Source organism: Chrysemys picta, chromosome 8 (genome assembly GCF_011386835.1).
Source record: "Chrysemys picta bellii isolate R12L10 chromosome 8, ASM1138683v2, whole genome shotgun sequence".
NCBI lineage: Eukaryota > Metazoa > Chordata > Testudines > Emydidae > Chrysemys > Chrysemys picta.
The window spans coordinates 62,620,379-62,635,149 of record NC_088798.1 but is presented as its reverse complement, the minus strand read 5'-3'; the positions used below and the strand labels follow the sequence as shown (position 1 = coordinate 62,635,149).

The 14,771-nt window shown below is 48.0% G+C and overlaps 1 protein-coding gene across 6 annotated transcripts in view; it reads left to right on the top strand.

Annotated features, from left to right (window-relative positions):
- RXRG (retinoid X receptor gamma) overlaps positions 1-12,993 on the top strand; it is a 103,403-nt gene extending 90,410 nt beyond the window's left edge. For all 6 annotated transcript variants that reach the window (XM_024110094.3, XM_065554583.1, XM_042851416.2 and 3 more), the window contains exons 5-10: positions 2,760-2,920; positions 4,339-4,468; positions 6,350-6,482; positions 6,959-7,050; positions 10,407-10,512; positions 12,531-12,993. In XM_024110094.3, the coding sequence (XP_023965862.1) occupies positions 2,760-2,920; positions 4,339-4,468; positions 6,350-6,482; positions 6,959-7,050; positions 10,407-10,512; positions 12,531-12,678 (770 nt within the window). In that variant the 3' untranslated portion in view covers positions 12,679-12,993. The remainder of the gene's footprint in view (positions 1-2,759; positions 2,921-4,338; positions 4,469-6,349; positions 6,483-6,958; positions 7,051-10,406; positions 10,513-12,530) is intronic.
- The last annotated feature ends 1,778 nt before the right edge of the window (positions 12,994-14,771 follow it).

The window sequence follows — 14,771 nt, the reverse complement described above, 5'->3', positions numbered from 1 at the left end:
TACATTTGATTTTAAAAATGCCTTTAATAAAAATATTTGTGCATTTCTGAATGTTCAGCTGAGATGGAAAAGGGTTATCTCAGAAAGACATCTCTCATATAATTCCCAGCCCAATTATGCAGACCCAGGAGAGGCAAAGAGTTTGAATAATGCTTGGCTGAGCACCCAGATTTTTTCAGGTATTTTTCAAAACCATCCTGGTCCAATGAACGTTTTGAGGGTCATCCATTATCAGGCACTTTATTGGAAATATCCTTGGGCAACATTTCCCTTTACACACAGGGAGACCTTCAGATGCTTCCAAGGAGATCTTTCCTGACACACCGGACCACGTGGTGTCAGGTTTAAGCCATGTTTAGAGCTGATGCATCAGGACAGATGTGATGGAAATTAACACTGAGTGACAACCGTAGAAACAGACCAGACTCTGTGATAGTCCTTGGGAAGCCCATCTCTTAGCATTTCCTACAGTGGGGTGGGGAAATATCAGAAAAGAGAACCCCCACTTCCCATGTTTGGATTCTGTGGTACTTTTATGTTAAGAATAAAATAGACATGCATAGGAAGTGCGGTGGGAGTAACTTATATCTGTGGCATTACACTGTTATCAGACCCCACAAGAGAAGGCGAGTAGGTCTGTAGAGGAAGCCTGTCTTTGTTGGTTGAATTCACAGAGTAGTTCAGCCTGGACATACCCTAATCAGGAGGGAGTGAGATGTGTGTCTCTGCCCAAGAGAGCTGACAGCCAAAGGAGCCAGAAACCTGAGAGTGGGTTCCCTTGCTGAACCACTAGGGGGAAATACATGTGCAGTTGCCCTCAACTGAGAGATGGAATTCATTTTTCATAAGATGGACATTCATGGAGCACCTCCTTTCCCACTCTTCTTCACAAGCCCCACCTTCTCCTTGGCAGTTACTCCTGGGATTTCTGGTGGCCCTGTGAATGGGATCGCTGGGGAGCCGTTTGAGAACCGCTGCTGTCCGTGCTAATGCTCACTCAGTACAATGTTTGTGAGATGATATAATTATCTAGAAATAAATTTTCCCATTTTCTGTCAGTTTCATTTATAGATTCCAAGGCCAGCAGGGGCCATTGTGATCATCTGGTCTGACCACCTGTGTAACACAGGCCAGAGACCTGCCCCCGCAATATCCTAGAGCAGATCTTTTAGAAAAAACATCCAATCTTGATTTTAAAATTGCTAGTGATGGAGAATCCACCACAACCCTCAGTAAATTGTCCCAGTGGTAAATTACTCTCAGCGTTAAAAATGTACACCGCATTTCCAATCTGGATGACACTGGTCCTAGCAGAGGGTCTCCCTGCATCACACATTTTGGAGCTAAGGCCCCAAATTTCAGGGATGTTCAGTGCAGCTTACTAGAGAGAGAGGCCATGAGCAAAATTTGAACCTGGATCTGCTCTTCTCTAAAGCTCTGGGTTGTTCAGTATTGGGGCTCATCCTTAGCTGTTGTGTAAATCAGTGTGTAATGGCAGGTGTGGCAATTTAAATCCAGAAAGAGAGACACGTAGACAGGCGGGTTGAATCTGTATTAGCACTTTTCACTTAATTTAGCCGCTGATGCTGTGTTGCTTAGCTCATGCTGTCACCTTTACTTGGCAGGTTTGATGAGTGTATTGTTTGCTGAGCTACAGTAAACACATAACGTACGTTTGTGGGTTGCAGTCTCAACCTGCTTCACTCTCTTGTACTTCCCCAGGGTCTATTCAGTGACCAAGTTGCTCTTTGACTGCTAAAGGCTGAGCCGCACTCTTTTAAATGATGGATTCCAAGTGCCTGACGTACTGCAACCAACTGAGGCAGCTGCCCTGACAAACTTCCCCATTGGATCCTTGACATTTGCAAATGCATCCTCTTTTGCTTTTGCTCCATGGAGGGTTGCTGGCTGCTGCTCTCATACTACCCCGCAGGAATAACAGCATGTCACTTCTCGAACAACTGCTTCTCTGTGACTTTTGTGGGCTGCTTTTCCAATGCAACGTTCTAGTGAACAGCGATGGCCCCAAGCGAGAGTCATTTAGCTGAACTCTCCCGTATCCTCACAACCCCCAACAACTTTGAGGTTTCAGATAAAAGTGGGCCTTTTGTTCAAATCACGCCTGGCTTGGGGTTTGCAAAACCAAATCCGGACATGACGCAGGCTTGCCAAATTAAAACCTCTCCTGGTTCTGTTCACCAAAAGAGTTCGATTGAGTGGTGCCCGGCACATTTCACAGTCATTCTAAACCCACTGCCAGGCAGGTATAACACATCACCCTTGTACGAATGGTCATATTTTGCAGTTGTGTTGCACTGGTGTTAATGATCATAGAATCATAGAATATCAGGGTTGGAAGGGACCTCAGGAGGTCATCTAGTCAAACCCCCTGCTCAAAGCAGGACCAATTCCCAACTAAATCATCCCAGCCAGGGCTTTGTCAAGCCTGACCTTAAAAACCTCTAAGGAAGGAGATTCCACCACCTCCCTAGGTAACCCATTCCAGTGCTTCACCACCCTGATGACACAAGGTGTGTGGTAATGATCAATCAGGCCCATAAAGTCTGCTTCCAGTATTACTATGTCAATGGAGACTTGCATCTTGCTGCCTCTGTTTTGTTTCCTATCCTCCTCACCAAGCTCTTCAGTAGTGGGCGGGGTATTATCCGAGGGATCAGTCCCCCTGCTGTTGCTCAGTTAGAAAGATGGGAAACATTCCCAAGCTCCCGTATGGTACAGAGGACTGTTCTGTGTTCCAGCTGTGCAAGAGGAGAGACAGAGAAGCCGAGAGCGCAGCGAGAATGAAGCCGAGTCCACGAGCAATGGCAATGAGGATATGCCTGTGGAGAGGATTTTAGAAGCTGAACTGGCTGTTGAACCAAAGACGGAATCGTACAGCGACGTGAATGCTGAGAACTCGGTAAGTGTCTGCTTAAGTCAGGCCTTTGCATGTGGATCAGGTTCAATGAAGCCACTTGCACCTTGTGATGGCAACGTTCTACCCTGTATTTACAACCGACAGCAGGTAACTGATTGATGGGGCTATATATCCAGGAAGGAACCACTGCTGGGAGTGAGACGGGCGTCTTGTTTGTGGCAGCTCCAGATCAAAGCAACATGATTGTTAACTAATTCCGGGATCTGCAGCAGAGTCACTTTCCAATGGCCATTAGTGAGTTGCTGTGGCTGACAGACTGTTTAGTAGGACTGGCCAAAAATTAAAGTTTCTCAATGGAAGTTTTCATTAAAAATTTGAATCCTGATTTAAAAAAAAATGGTAGAAATTTTCCAAGAAAGTTTTTACAGAACCATCAACAGTCATCGACCAGCTATTTACAAAAAATCACGTGGAAAGAAAGTCGCAAACCACAGGTGTGAATTTTTTTCCCTGTTTTTTCAACCAACTCGACGTTTAATAATGAGTAAGGCCGATCTTGAAGTCTACCGTGCTCTGGTGTGCCCTGCTGGTCTGGGCACTGCAGTGTCTGGAGCACAGGTGTTCTGTTAAATTGGCATCTGTGAGATGGCGGGTGGAATTTGGATGAAAGATGTCTGATTTCATTAACTCATTTTTCTGAGTAGAACAGGACTGTTGAACTTGTTTAGCCACTGGCCAGGACTGCCAATGGTGGGGTGATGTGGACGGTATAGTGAGAACTAGGACACTGAACAAACAGGGAACCGTTTGTAATCAGCTACTAACTTTGGCTGGATTTGAACTGGCACCCGAGAAGGGTAGGTAATAAAGAGGCTTGGAAGGATTCAATTTTTATCAAAGTCAATAAAGGTTAATTTTGCCGTACACACACACACAGACTGATGAAAAAATATTTCCATCGATGATCAAAATTTCAGATCGGCAAAGGAAGGAAAAAGCTGCTTGAAAACTTTAGAGTTTCATTTAAGGATATTTGCATAGTATGTTTTGACATGTGATGTTGACAATTTGTGTTTTAACAGTTATAAAGCTTTAGCTTTTTATATCAATGTCGACTATATTAAATAATTATTGTCTAAGTCCCCCATTGTCTGATGCCCCATAATTTACTGCAACTGTGAAAATTTAAATAGATAAAAATAATTAAAAATGCTTACAAATAAACCATTATGAGTCAAAATTATAAAAAATATAAATCTCATTCTGCCAAGCCTAGTAATAAACCAGAATGTTAAACGCACATTTTGAATTGTAGCTGGCAAAGGATTTGATCATCTGGATGGTGATTCTGAGTAATATTAACCTGACACAATATTGGCTGCAGGGAACAAGATTATTGTCACTGATTTGCTGAAATTCTCAGTGGCACATTCTCTTTCTTTATATCTTTCCTTCCTTAGACAAATGACCCTGTCACCAATATATGCCATGCAGCGGACAAGCAGCTCTTCACCTTAGTTGAATGGGCCAAGCGAATCCCCCACTTCTCAGAGCTGACACTGGAAGACCAAGTGATTCTTCTGCGGGCAGGTAAAATTCTTTGGTTCCCAGCATCCCCAAATGCTGCTGTTTATCTGAATCTTGTATTATTCCTTCGTTTCTTCCTACAGCACCTTGGAGATGTCTGCTGATTTTTGGCCCCTTGGGGTGCTTTAGTATGTCACAATGATATCCTTGGGCTGCCACCTAATGGCTTTGTCCTGGGGAACAAAATAATTGTGGTAAGACGCAGCACCAAACACCATGGTGACATGTTCTAGTGTCAGTGGCCTCATGTATTGGTGCTACATAGCAATGTTGCAAGGTCCATAATAAAACAGGAGGTCTTTAATTGTGCCATGAGCCAAACTGGCAGAGCTTGGAAAACTGGGCCTTAGCAATAAACCACCAGCCTTGGGGCTAGTGGTGCAGGTATTGTGAGGTGCTAAAGGGGTGTGCAAAGGGTCTGATCCAAAGCCCATTGGAGTCTTCCCATTGATTTCAAGGGGCTTTGGATTGGGCCCCAGTAACTTACTAATGTCATCTGGGCAAGACTGGCTGCTAACAGAATATGGCTCAGTCCTTCTCTTTCCTTGTTCATTAAAGTGTATTTTGTTTGGCTAATGGAGCTACGGAATGTGTCCTTCCCCTGTACGAAAAAACAGCTTCTAGTACAAGGATAAGAGAAAATTGTAGGGACACGATTTTAGGAAGAAGCAGACTTTTTTTTCCAAACATTTTTTGTTGTTGCTTCTTCTGTGTTTTCTGGGCTGTTGGGAAACCTGCCCCTGTCCCCTCCTGGCTGTCCTTTCGCCAGCCGTTGGGCTCAGAAATCATGAGTCAGATTCCCCCCGCCCAGTCAACCTGAAAGCCATTGGTTTCACCTGGTTTCTGGGTCGTGCGCCTCTCGGGAGATGCCTACTATCTTCATTTTCAGGGTCCAGTTCATCCCTACCTGTGTGCGCAGAAACGCTGGCTGCTCAGAGGGGGCTCTGCTTGCCCTCCCCTGCCCCGGCATGAGGGAGCCAGGGCCGGCTCCAGGCACCAGCCTACCAAGCATGTGCTTGGGGCGGCACCTGGAGGGGGGCAGCGCTTACCCGTAGAGAGCGAAGCCGCAGCGGGCTTGCTGCCCTCCCCCGGCGCTCCGGCCGGTCGGGGAGAGCGGGGCCCCGGCCGGGCTTGCCGCCCTCCTCCTGGCGCTCCGGCCAGTCGGGGAGAGCGGGGCCGCCCTCCCCCGGTGCTCCGGCCGGTCGGGGAGAGCGGGGCCCCGGCCGGGCTCTCCGCCCTCCCCCCGGCGCTCCAGCTGCCGGGGAGAGCGGAGCTGCGGCTGGGCTCGCCGCCCTCCCCCTGGCGCTCCGGCTGGCCGGGAAGAGTGGGGCCGCCCTCCCCCGGCACTCCGGCCGGCTGAGGAGAGCAGGGCTGTGGCCAGGCTTGGCACCCTCCCCTGCTGCGCTCCCCACCGGGAGACGGCCAGAGGCTTTTTTGCCTGGGGCGGCAAAAAAGCCAGAGCCGACCCTGGAGGGAGCTGCCCTTCTAGTCCTCTCCTAAGCCCTGGGGGTGGAGAATCTCCTTATCACACTCCTGTCCGTCCCTCCCAACTCCTCTCTGTCAGCCTCCTGGCCTCACATTCTCCCTCAGGGCTCCCCCATAGTCTCCAGCCCCCCACATGTTCCAGCAGCCTACTCCTCACAGTCCCCCTCTCTGCCTGCCCCCAGACTCCCTGTCAGCCCTTTGTTAATAACACGGGAGGGCTGGGATTTCCCAAGATGCCATGGGGCCGAAGACACCTCTCCCATTACATCTCTGCAAAGAGGCTGCTGTAATGGAGCCTGCACTGGTCCCTGCATGCAGCCCTGATTTAAAGGGACAGTGCCCTGTGTTTCAGTGGGGAGCTGCTGGCATCGCACATGCACCTGTCTCTTGCTCTTGCAGGTTGGAATGAGCTGCTCATTGCCTCATTCTCCCATCGCTCGGTGACCGTGCAAGACGGCATCCTGCTCGCCACAGGCTTACATGTGCACCGCAGCAGCGCGCACAGTGCCGGCGTGGGCTCCATTTTCGACAGGTATTGCCTCCATTTCTCTGCCATCAGCTAGAGTGACATCAGTTCCCCTCCGTGCAAGGTCACGCCTAAGGGAGACCTGCCACGTATTCCTGCTAACATCTCCCCTTGACACTGGGCCTTTGTCCCCAGGTGTTTCACAAGCCACGTACGCAGCATTGCCCCCATGTCATCTCCATGGTCGCCCCTATAATAAAGATGATAGCAGCTTCCATTCCAAGCTAGATCACCATGTTTCTTAGGCTCCTATTCAGCTGCTGCTAATGCAGACCCCACAGCTGGGCCATGCCTGAATGCACCAGCCTAGAGAATGGTTATGCCAATAAATCTGTAATCTCACAAGAGTCATCTGAATGCTTTGACAGCGCTGATCTATGGAGCATTCCACCCTAGATCACCATGGTGTTGCATTTAATGCTAGATGCAGACCTTGCCATCCATACGGTCTCTGTCTGTTTCCTTGTGTGTCCGATGTGCAGAGTTCTGACAGAATTAGTGTCTAAAATGAAAGACATGCAGATGGATAAGTCTGAGCTGGGATGCCTGCGAGCCATTGTCCTGTTTAACCCAGGTAAGTCTTGGTGATAATGGATGCTTCAAGGTTCTTTCAGGTACCACCCTCAAATAATTCTTATTGGCATTCAGCAACATCCAGGGGAGATGCTTTCTGGATTAGTATGCATCTTATTGTTATGGTCATCCATACTATGCTGTGTCTGTGAGTGTGTCCCACCACAAGGTGTGCTTTCACCATTACCATCTACTAGGAGGAAGATCAGACTCTCTCAAGGGTATAGGAATATGTCACCCTCTAGTGGCTAAATATGGTGCATATGCTACTGCTCTGATTTCTTTAGAGCATGTTGAGATCACGTTGCCATCTGGCTGCTGCAACCTCCAAGAGATGTAAGCCCTAATATGGCTTGACAAAAGTGAGTGTTACTGATCCATGAGAGGACCTTCCCTCTTATCCCATGACTGTGTACTTTGCTTAAGAGGCTTTGGTGAGGAACCTTGTCAAAGGCTTTCTGATCATCCAAGTACACTATATCCACTGGATCATCCTTGGCCACATGTTTCTTGACCCCCTCAAAGAATTCTGATAGATTTGTGAGCTAAGGCTAAGATTTAGTCATGGGTATTTTTAGTAAAAGTCATGGACAGGTGTGATGGAGTCCCAGGGGAGCCAACTGAGGTCACTCAATTAGGGTGAACTGCAAAGAATGGGGCAGACAAGTCCCAAAGCTGGTGGATATTCCAATACTTAGATTTACCAAACCAGCACAAAACAGCTTCTATAATACCTCACTGGTTACCCAGAAGCTAACAATACATTTCCCATAAAGTAACCCAGCCTTAGGCCTCCACCCAGACACCCAAGTCAAATATGATGAGGATTACTGAAAATCTTATTTATCATATAAAAAAGTTCTACCAATCCCAAAGGATTGGACACATTACCTCCCATGTTAATGAATATTTCAAATCTTACCCAAATACACGCTTATAGCCAATTCTTATTAACTAAACTAAAATTTATTAAAGAAAAGAGAGTGAGTATTGGTTAAAAGATCAGTATACATACAGACATGAGCACAATCCAAACCCAGCAGGCAATTCATTGTGCGGTTCTCCTGGTCATCACAAACTGAACTATCGATATTTCTAATAATAAAATACCCCCATTACTAGAGTGACCAGATAGCAAGTGTGAAAAATCGGGACAGGAGGTGTGGGGTAATAGGAGCCTATATAAGGAAAAGACCCAAAAATTGGGACTGTCCCTATCAAATCGGGACATAACAGGGGTCCCCTCCCTCAGAGGGATATACTCAGTGCAAGAGGATACCATGACATCACCTGAAAGGAGGGTCCCAACTATGGGATTATTTCTCTTTGCTCCACCTTTATGTTCTCCTTCCCCAAGACTTTCATCCTCCTCAACAGCACAGAGACTGTCAGACTGGGGGGTAGGACCATTCTACTGTGACCCTGAAAGTCTCCTTTGTGTACCTATCTGTCTTCCTCAGCTCCTCCAGTTCAACCACTCTGGTCTCCAGAGCCTGTACTCAGTCTCTGAGGGCCATGAGCTGCTTGCACCGAATGCACACACACACCACCTGCCCACAAGGCAGATATCATACCTGCTGAATTCAGCGCAATACACTGGATAGCCCACAATGCTGCTGGATGTCTCCCTGCAGTCTTTGTACTCTTGCAGGGATTTGTTTTGTTTTGGGGGATGGGCATTGGCCTAACCTTACAGTATGTTTATTATGTGTATCTGCCGCTCTAAACTCCTGTTTGCTAGCTCCAGTGGTCGCGCAGAAGCTGGCTTTTTAACCCCTGTATTGTAAAGAACACATCTCATGTCACCCCCCCCTGCAAGTTGCTACCAGTTAGTTCCTTGGACTGCTGACAAAAACAAGCATCTAGTCCTGAAAATCCGGAAAAATGTTGTGTCCTAGGTTACCAGGTGCCTGGAAAGAATGTGCTTAAATCTCAGTATCAATGAATCGCTGTAGTAGCCTTATGAGCTACATCCACCTTCACTGAATCTGTAAAGAAAAAGAACTAATCATTACCAGGTTTACAATGGTGCCAGGGTGCCAGAAGAGGGTTGTTGCCTGGACCATAGGCCCCACTCCTCTCTGCCTCTTCCCTCCCCCCTCATGTGAGCAGCAGGCAGGCAGGGCCTCAGAGGGAACAGATCAAGCGGGGGTGGGGCCTCAGGGTGGAGTTGGGGGAGGGGCCACAAAAGGGTAATCCAACCCTGGAACTAATCATTGACAAAGAACATGTTCTGGCTCTGGGTGAAACCTAGCTTGTGCCCTACCTCAGTACTGCATCCAAAGCATTGCTCACAAAGGAACCTTTCCATGATATCGTACATTCTGTAGCTGTGGAAGAGGAGGCCGAATTCCATGCCAGGGTACTGGGCATTTGGTAGGTAGCACTCTTACCTTTCTTTCGTGCAATATCTCACCAACCTAGAGTGGGGTCCCACTGCACTAGGTGCTGTATGCGTACACATGGCAGAGCTGAGAATCTAGAGAGACAGGAGGAGAAACAGAGAGTTGTCCAAGGTTGCAGATCCAGGTATGGAAGCCAGCTCTCATCGCTGTCAGTTCAGTGCTTTCTCCATCAGACCACAGTACTCCCCCCAGTGTGGTGGCTGGGGTACTGTGCTGCTGGAATTGTTGCCCTCTGTTCCCTTGGCCATCTCGGTACCCTGTAACAGAACCAACTGTGCTACCTGCAGAGACCAGTTATGTCCACTTGCAGGCTCTATTAGAGCAGCACAGGGCAGCCTGGGGTGGGCTCATCACTTTGGAAATTACAGCCATACTTCAGATCACTTCATGTTCCAGAGCAACTGCTATTTTGTATGGAAAAGAATGGTAGGTTCAATCCCCAAACCCATTAAGATCATTTCAGTGTGGTGGGGAATAGATAGACAGATATTATCTTTGTGTGTGCCTGTACAAATATATGTAAATATGCTAAAATCTACATAAAAAGAACCTGATTTAGGGTGCAAAAGGGAAGCACTTGAAAGTCAGGAAATATCCAATTTACGGTTTTTCACACACAGCCTTGATTCTGTCCAGCCTGTGCGCGGAATGAGGCAGCATGAGAGCGTATCATTAAAGACTGTAGCATAATGCACACTCAGAGACTGTCCCTAACGATGTGTATGTACAACACCTAACACCCTGGGGAAGCTGTTAGGTGCCATTGTATAATATGACAGATAATGTTAATGAAGAAAGTCTGCCGGAGGGGAGAGACTGCTGCCAGCTCACAGGAGCTATCTCCAGCTCTTTTCTAGTGATTGATCATCTTGTTCAGCTGTGAACCAAACAAAGTATGAAACGTCAACTCTGTAATGATTTCCTTCTTGCTTTGGGTTTCTCCCTGGTCCAGATGCCAAGGGCTTGTCCAGTCCCTTTGAGGTGGAGTCCCTGCGAGAAAAGGTCTATGCCACTCTCGAAGCATATACAAAGCAGAAGTACCCTGAACAACCTGGAAGGTAAATATTGAATAGCACAGTGCTGCATCTCTGTCTCTAGCAGACACATGTGGCACGCTCCCTGGGGGTGTGGAATAGTGAGATTTGCACCAATCGCAGTTCCGAAGCAATTCTTTGTTCCTCCTCTGACAGGAGTGCAGGAATCTGTGGAGAGCTGGCTAGAAAATGTTTTTTCCCTGCTGGAAATTTGGATGAACAGTAAACATTGTTCCATTCCACCGACGCTTTCAGTAGAATAAAATGACTTTGTCTCAGCAAAATTTCAGCCCCAAACTGGAGAATTTTTGGCTGAAAATCAAAAAAAAGTCTTGTTTTGGCTGATATTTGTGGTTTCTCTGATGAAAAATCATAGCTGGTTCAAGGAAAGAAGACATTTCTGTAACCCACCTGATCCTATCTCTGGTCCTCTACACGAGCACTGTCCTCTTGCCTTTGGCTCTTTGCTTTCATGTAAACCACTACAGGAGCCCATTGCAATTCGTTCTCCTGGGTTGTACAACACTACCCTCTCCTGGCTAGTTTCTAGAAATGCTGGCGCATTTAAGCTGCCAGCATTGCGATTTTTGGCTACAGATTTGTGTGCTACAGACAGGAAGTGGGACATGGATAAAGGTCAGTCAGCTGTAAATGTGGCCGTGTTTGGTCCCTAATATAAAGGAAGCGTGTGGGCAGAGGAGGATGATAATAGGCTATGAAGGTTTTTTAGGGGCCATCCATTTTTAAACAGAGTTCAACAATGATTTCAATGGCATGTTTTAGCTCTAGATTACTAGTTCAAGCCCTCGCTGGCGGAGACTCCAAACTCTTTTTTGCCTTGGAGGTTTGAAAATGTAAGATAAAAATTTCTCCCCCTTTTGTTCTCCAAAGACATGCTGTTTTTTACCAGGCAAGAAAGAAGATCCACCATCCAGCTGTCCCCATGTATCCTGCTCAGCTGCTGGAATTTGCCCAAAATATTCCAAATAAAGAGAGGGGTTTGTAGTGCTTTTAACACAGATGAGTTGAGTCCCTGGGATTCTGATCAGATTAAACAGAGGAGCAAAGGAACTAGCAGCTGAATTAAGTGACAGGCTTTTCCACTGTGAGATGAAATTATGAGAAGGAAAATGTAGGGTGAGCATCAGACAGCTTCCAGATGTATTTATCTTGTGAAATAATCTCCCAAGGGACGTCATAGAATCCCTGTCTTATTTAAAACTAGACTGGACAGAACACTAGACCATGTAGTGAAATATTTTCGGCAAATAGTAGATTGCATTTTTTGGGGCACTGAAACTCCTTGCAAACTCAGGTCAAAATCGGCAAATAGTATTGGCTGAAAAAAATGTAAGAAAAATCAAAATGTTTTGTTTTGACTTTTTGGTTCAAAATAGCATTTCATTTTGAAATTTCACTATTTTAAAAAATGGTGAAAAGCACCCAAAACAAAAAAACCCAAGAAAAACAACAAAATCATTTCAGGTTGAAAAAAAGGTATTGTTTTGGGTGTGTCGTTCTCTTCCCCCCCCCCCCCCCCCCACACACACAAACACACTGATTTTGGAGAGAGAAACTGAAAAAAAAAGCAGTTTCTGTTTGAATCTAACTGAATTTTTCTCACGGATTTTTCAGTTCACCCCCTGAAATGGAAAAAAATCAGTTATTTGCTCAGTTCTGGGTAGCAGTGTGGGGGACACATTGACAGGGATACAATGCTATGGCTGGACAGGGATGTACATGTAGAAGAGGCAGTGTGAGCTAATGGATAGGGCACTGGACTGAGAATCGGGAGACATGGATTCTGTTCTTGGCTCTGCTACTGACCTTGGGGGAAAGGCTTCACCTCTTTGTTTCCTTTCTTTCACATATCTTGTCTATGTTAGATTGTAAGCTCTTCAGAGCAGACGATGCCCCTTACTGTGAGTTTGTACAGCCCCCGCACAGTGGTGCCTTGATCTTGGTTACACTCTACTGGAATAATAATGACAATAGTCCTTTCCCATCTCTAACTTCTGTGATTCCATGGCATATTCTTCTAGATTTGCCAAACTCCTCCTCCGGCTGCCGGCGCTGAGATCCATCGGGCTGAAATGCCTCGAGCACCTCTTCTTCTTCAAGCTGATCGGGGACACGCCCATTGACACCTTTCTCATGGAGATGCTCGAGACCCCACTCCAGATCACCTGACCCTGTCGCTGGGAGGGAGATAGTAGAGGACAGTTTAGGATATCGTGGACCCACATCAGCTCCTGCCCAGTCTCCTTGCCCCTGTCCTGTACTGTGACAACTTGTAATCAAGAGAGAGGCTTTATAAACCCTCAGATCTTTTTAGGTGGGAATATTTGTACAGAGACGAATTGACTCATCAGACCCTCTCCTTGCCAGCTGTGGAATCGCTGCAGTTTATCAGAGCGCTAACAAGACCCTTTCCCCCTGTACATGTAATCGGTTTAAATTATTTTTTCACTCACAATAAAAGCAAAAAAATAAATTAAAATAATATATAAGAGATCGGCCTGGATCAGAGCCGAGTGTGTGTTATCCTGTCACACTGGGATGCATTTGGCACAGAGTTTGGGAGAGGGAAGGGGCTGGATAACCCAGGGGCTTAGGCATGGGCTAGATCTGAAGCAGCACACTGGGAAACAGTTACTGATGCAGTCCAGTGGATAGCATGCCAGGCTAGGACTCAGGGGATGTAGGTTCTGTTCCTAGCCACTGACTTGCTGTAAGATCTTGTCAACCTCCATTTCCCTGCCCACCCTTTGTCTAGCTTGTAAGATCTTGGGGATGTGTGTGGGGCCAAGCCCCAGGAGGTTCTGAGCTTGGCTGGGGGCTCCAGGCATTGTTTGCTGCCATCACAGCTTCTCTGGGGAGTCCCAGATTAGTTCCTAGCAGAGAGGGGGGTCCCTACCACAAAAGCACTTGCTGCAGGGGTCATCTGAGCAGCTATGCTAAGGATTTTATTGTAGCAGCACCTAGAGATGGCCGTGGAGATTGGGGACCAGACAAAGGTCTTACAAGAGGGGAGAAAATCCCATTTTTACAGATGGGGAACTGGGGCCCAGAGAGATTCAGTGACTTGCCCAAGGTCACACAGGGCATCTGTGGCAGAGCCTGGAATTGAACTCAGCTCTCTTGAGCCCCAGTGCAGCACTCTGGGTACAAAACTGTCCTCCCTCTCTTCCAGCATTTGGTAACTGGAGAGCGATCTTCCCTCTCCTCCTCAGAAATGGCTCATTTTGTCGGGTGGGTGTGGGATCCTCCTGGGCTGGGGTGGAGGGAGCCTGCACAGCTAATGCCCCTTCTGCCTACTAGCCCAGCCAGGCTTTGCTGCAGCATCCACCAGTGCAGTACCCGAGTCTAGAACTTCAACTCGTCTGGTGCCAAATTGCACACGATCCCGGGAAGGACACCATCATATGACCCTACTCTCTGTGCTCACATCGCAAAACCCCCACAGCTGCACCCTCTCCTCCCCACACAGGCCTGCAACGTCCCACAAGCCGGGAACCAGCCTGCAGCAGGTGAGCGCAGACAGGGCTCACCTTCAAGCGGCATTCCCTAGCTGGGGGCCTGCGCAAAGCCTGAGCCTTTAAGCCCTCCGCTGCAAAACACCAGTGCCCGACCCACACCCAGCTGAGTCCATGGGACCAGAAGCCATGCCCATGGGCAAAATGGCTGCCACTTGATGGCTCAGGAGCCAGGATGAGACGCCGGGCCTGGGAGGGGCAGCAGAGACACTGGGAAAGGTGGGTGAGAGGAGCGGGAGGGCACTGGGAGGAGCAGGAGGCAGATTTAGGCAATGTGAGGGGCAGAAGCGAGTGGAAAGATAGTGATGGGGGAAGGGGTTGGATGGCAGCCCCCCCAGCCTGGGGGCAGTGATGGAGGGGGAAGGGAGCAGGTGGCAGAGAAGAGGTTGGGGGTAAGACAGTAATAGGCAATGGACAGCAGCAATCCCCTATCTCGGGAGGGGAGGAGAGGGTACGTGGAGTCAGCAGCTGAGCAGCCCGGGAGATGGCGAGTGCAAAGTAAAGGTGGCCTGTGCAACCTGCAATTCTCACCCACGCCCTGGCAGAGGCGTAGAGGGGAGTTCTAACCACTCCCCAGCCAGCCTTGTGTCAGCAGCGCTGCTGCCACCACAGCGAGACTGGATTGCCAGGGCCCCGGTGAAGGTAATTACCCAGCGGAGACTAGCCCTGAGCCCATTCATCGCAGCCAGCCTAGGGGGCTCTGGCCCTCCGGATAGGGCTTGCCCCCGTTGTACTCCATTCATGAAC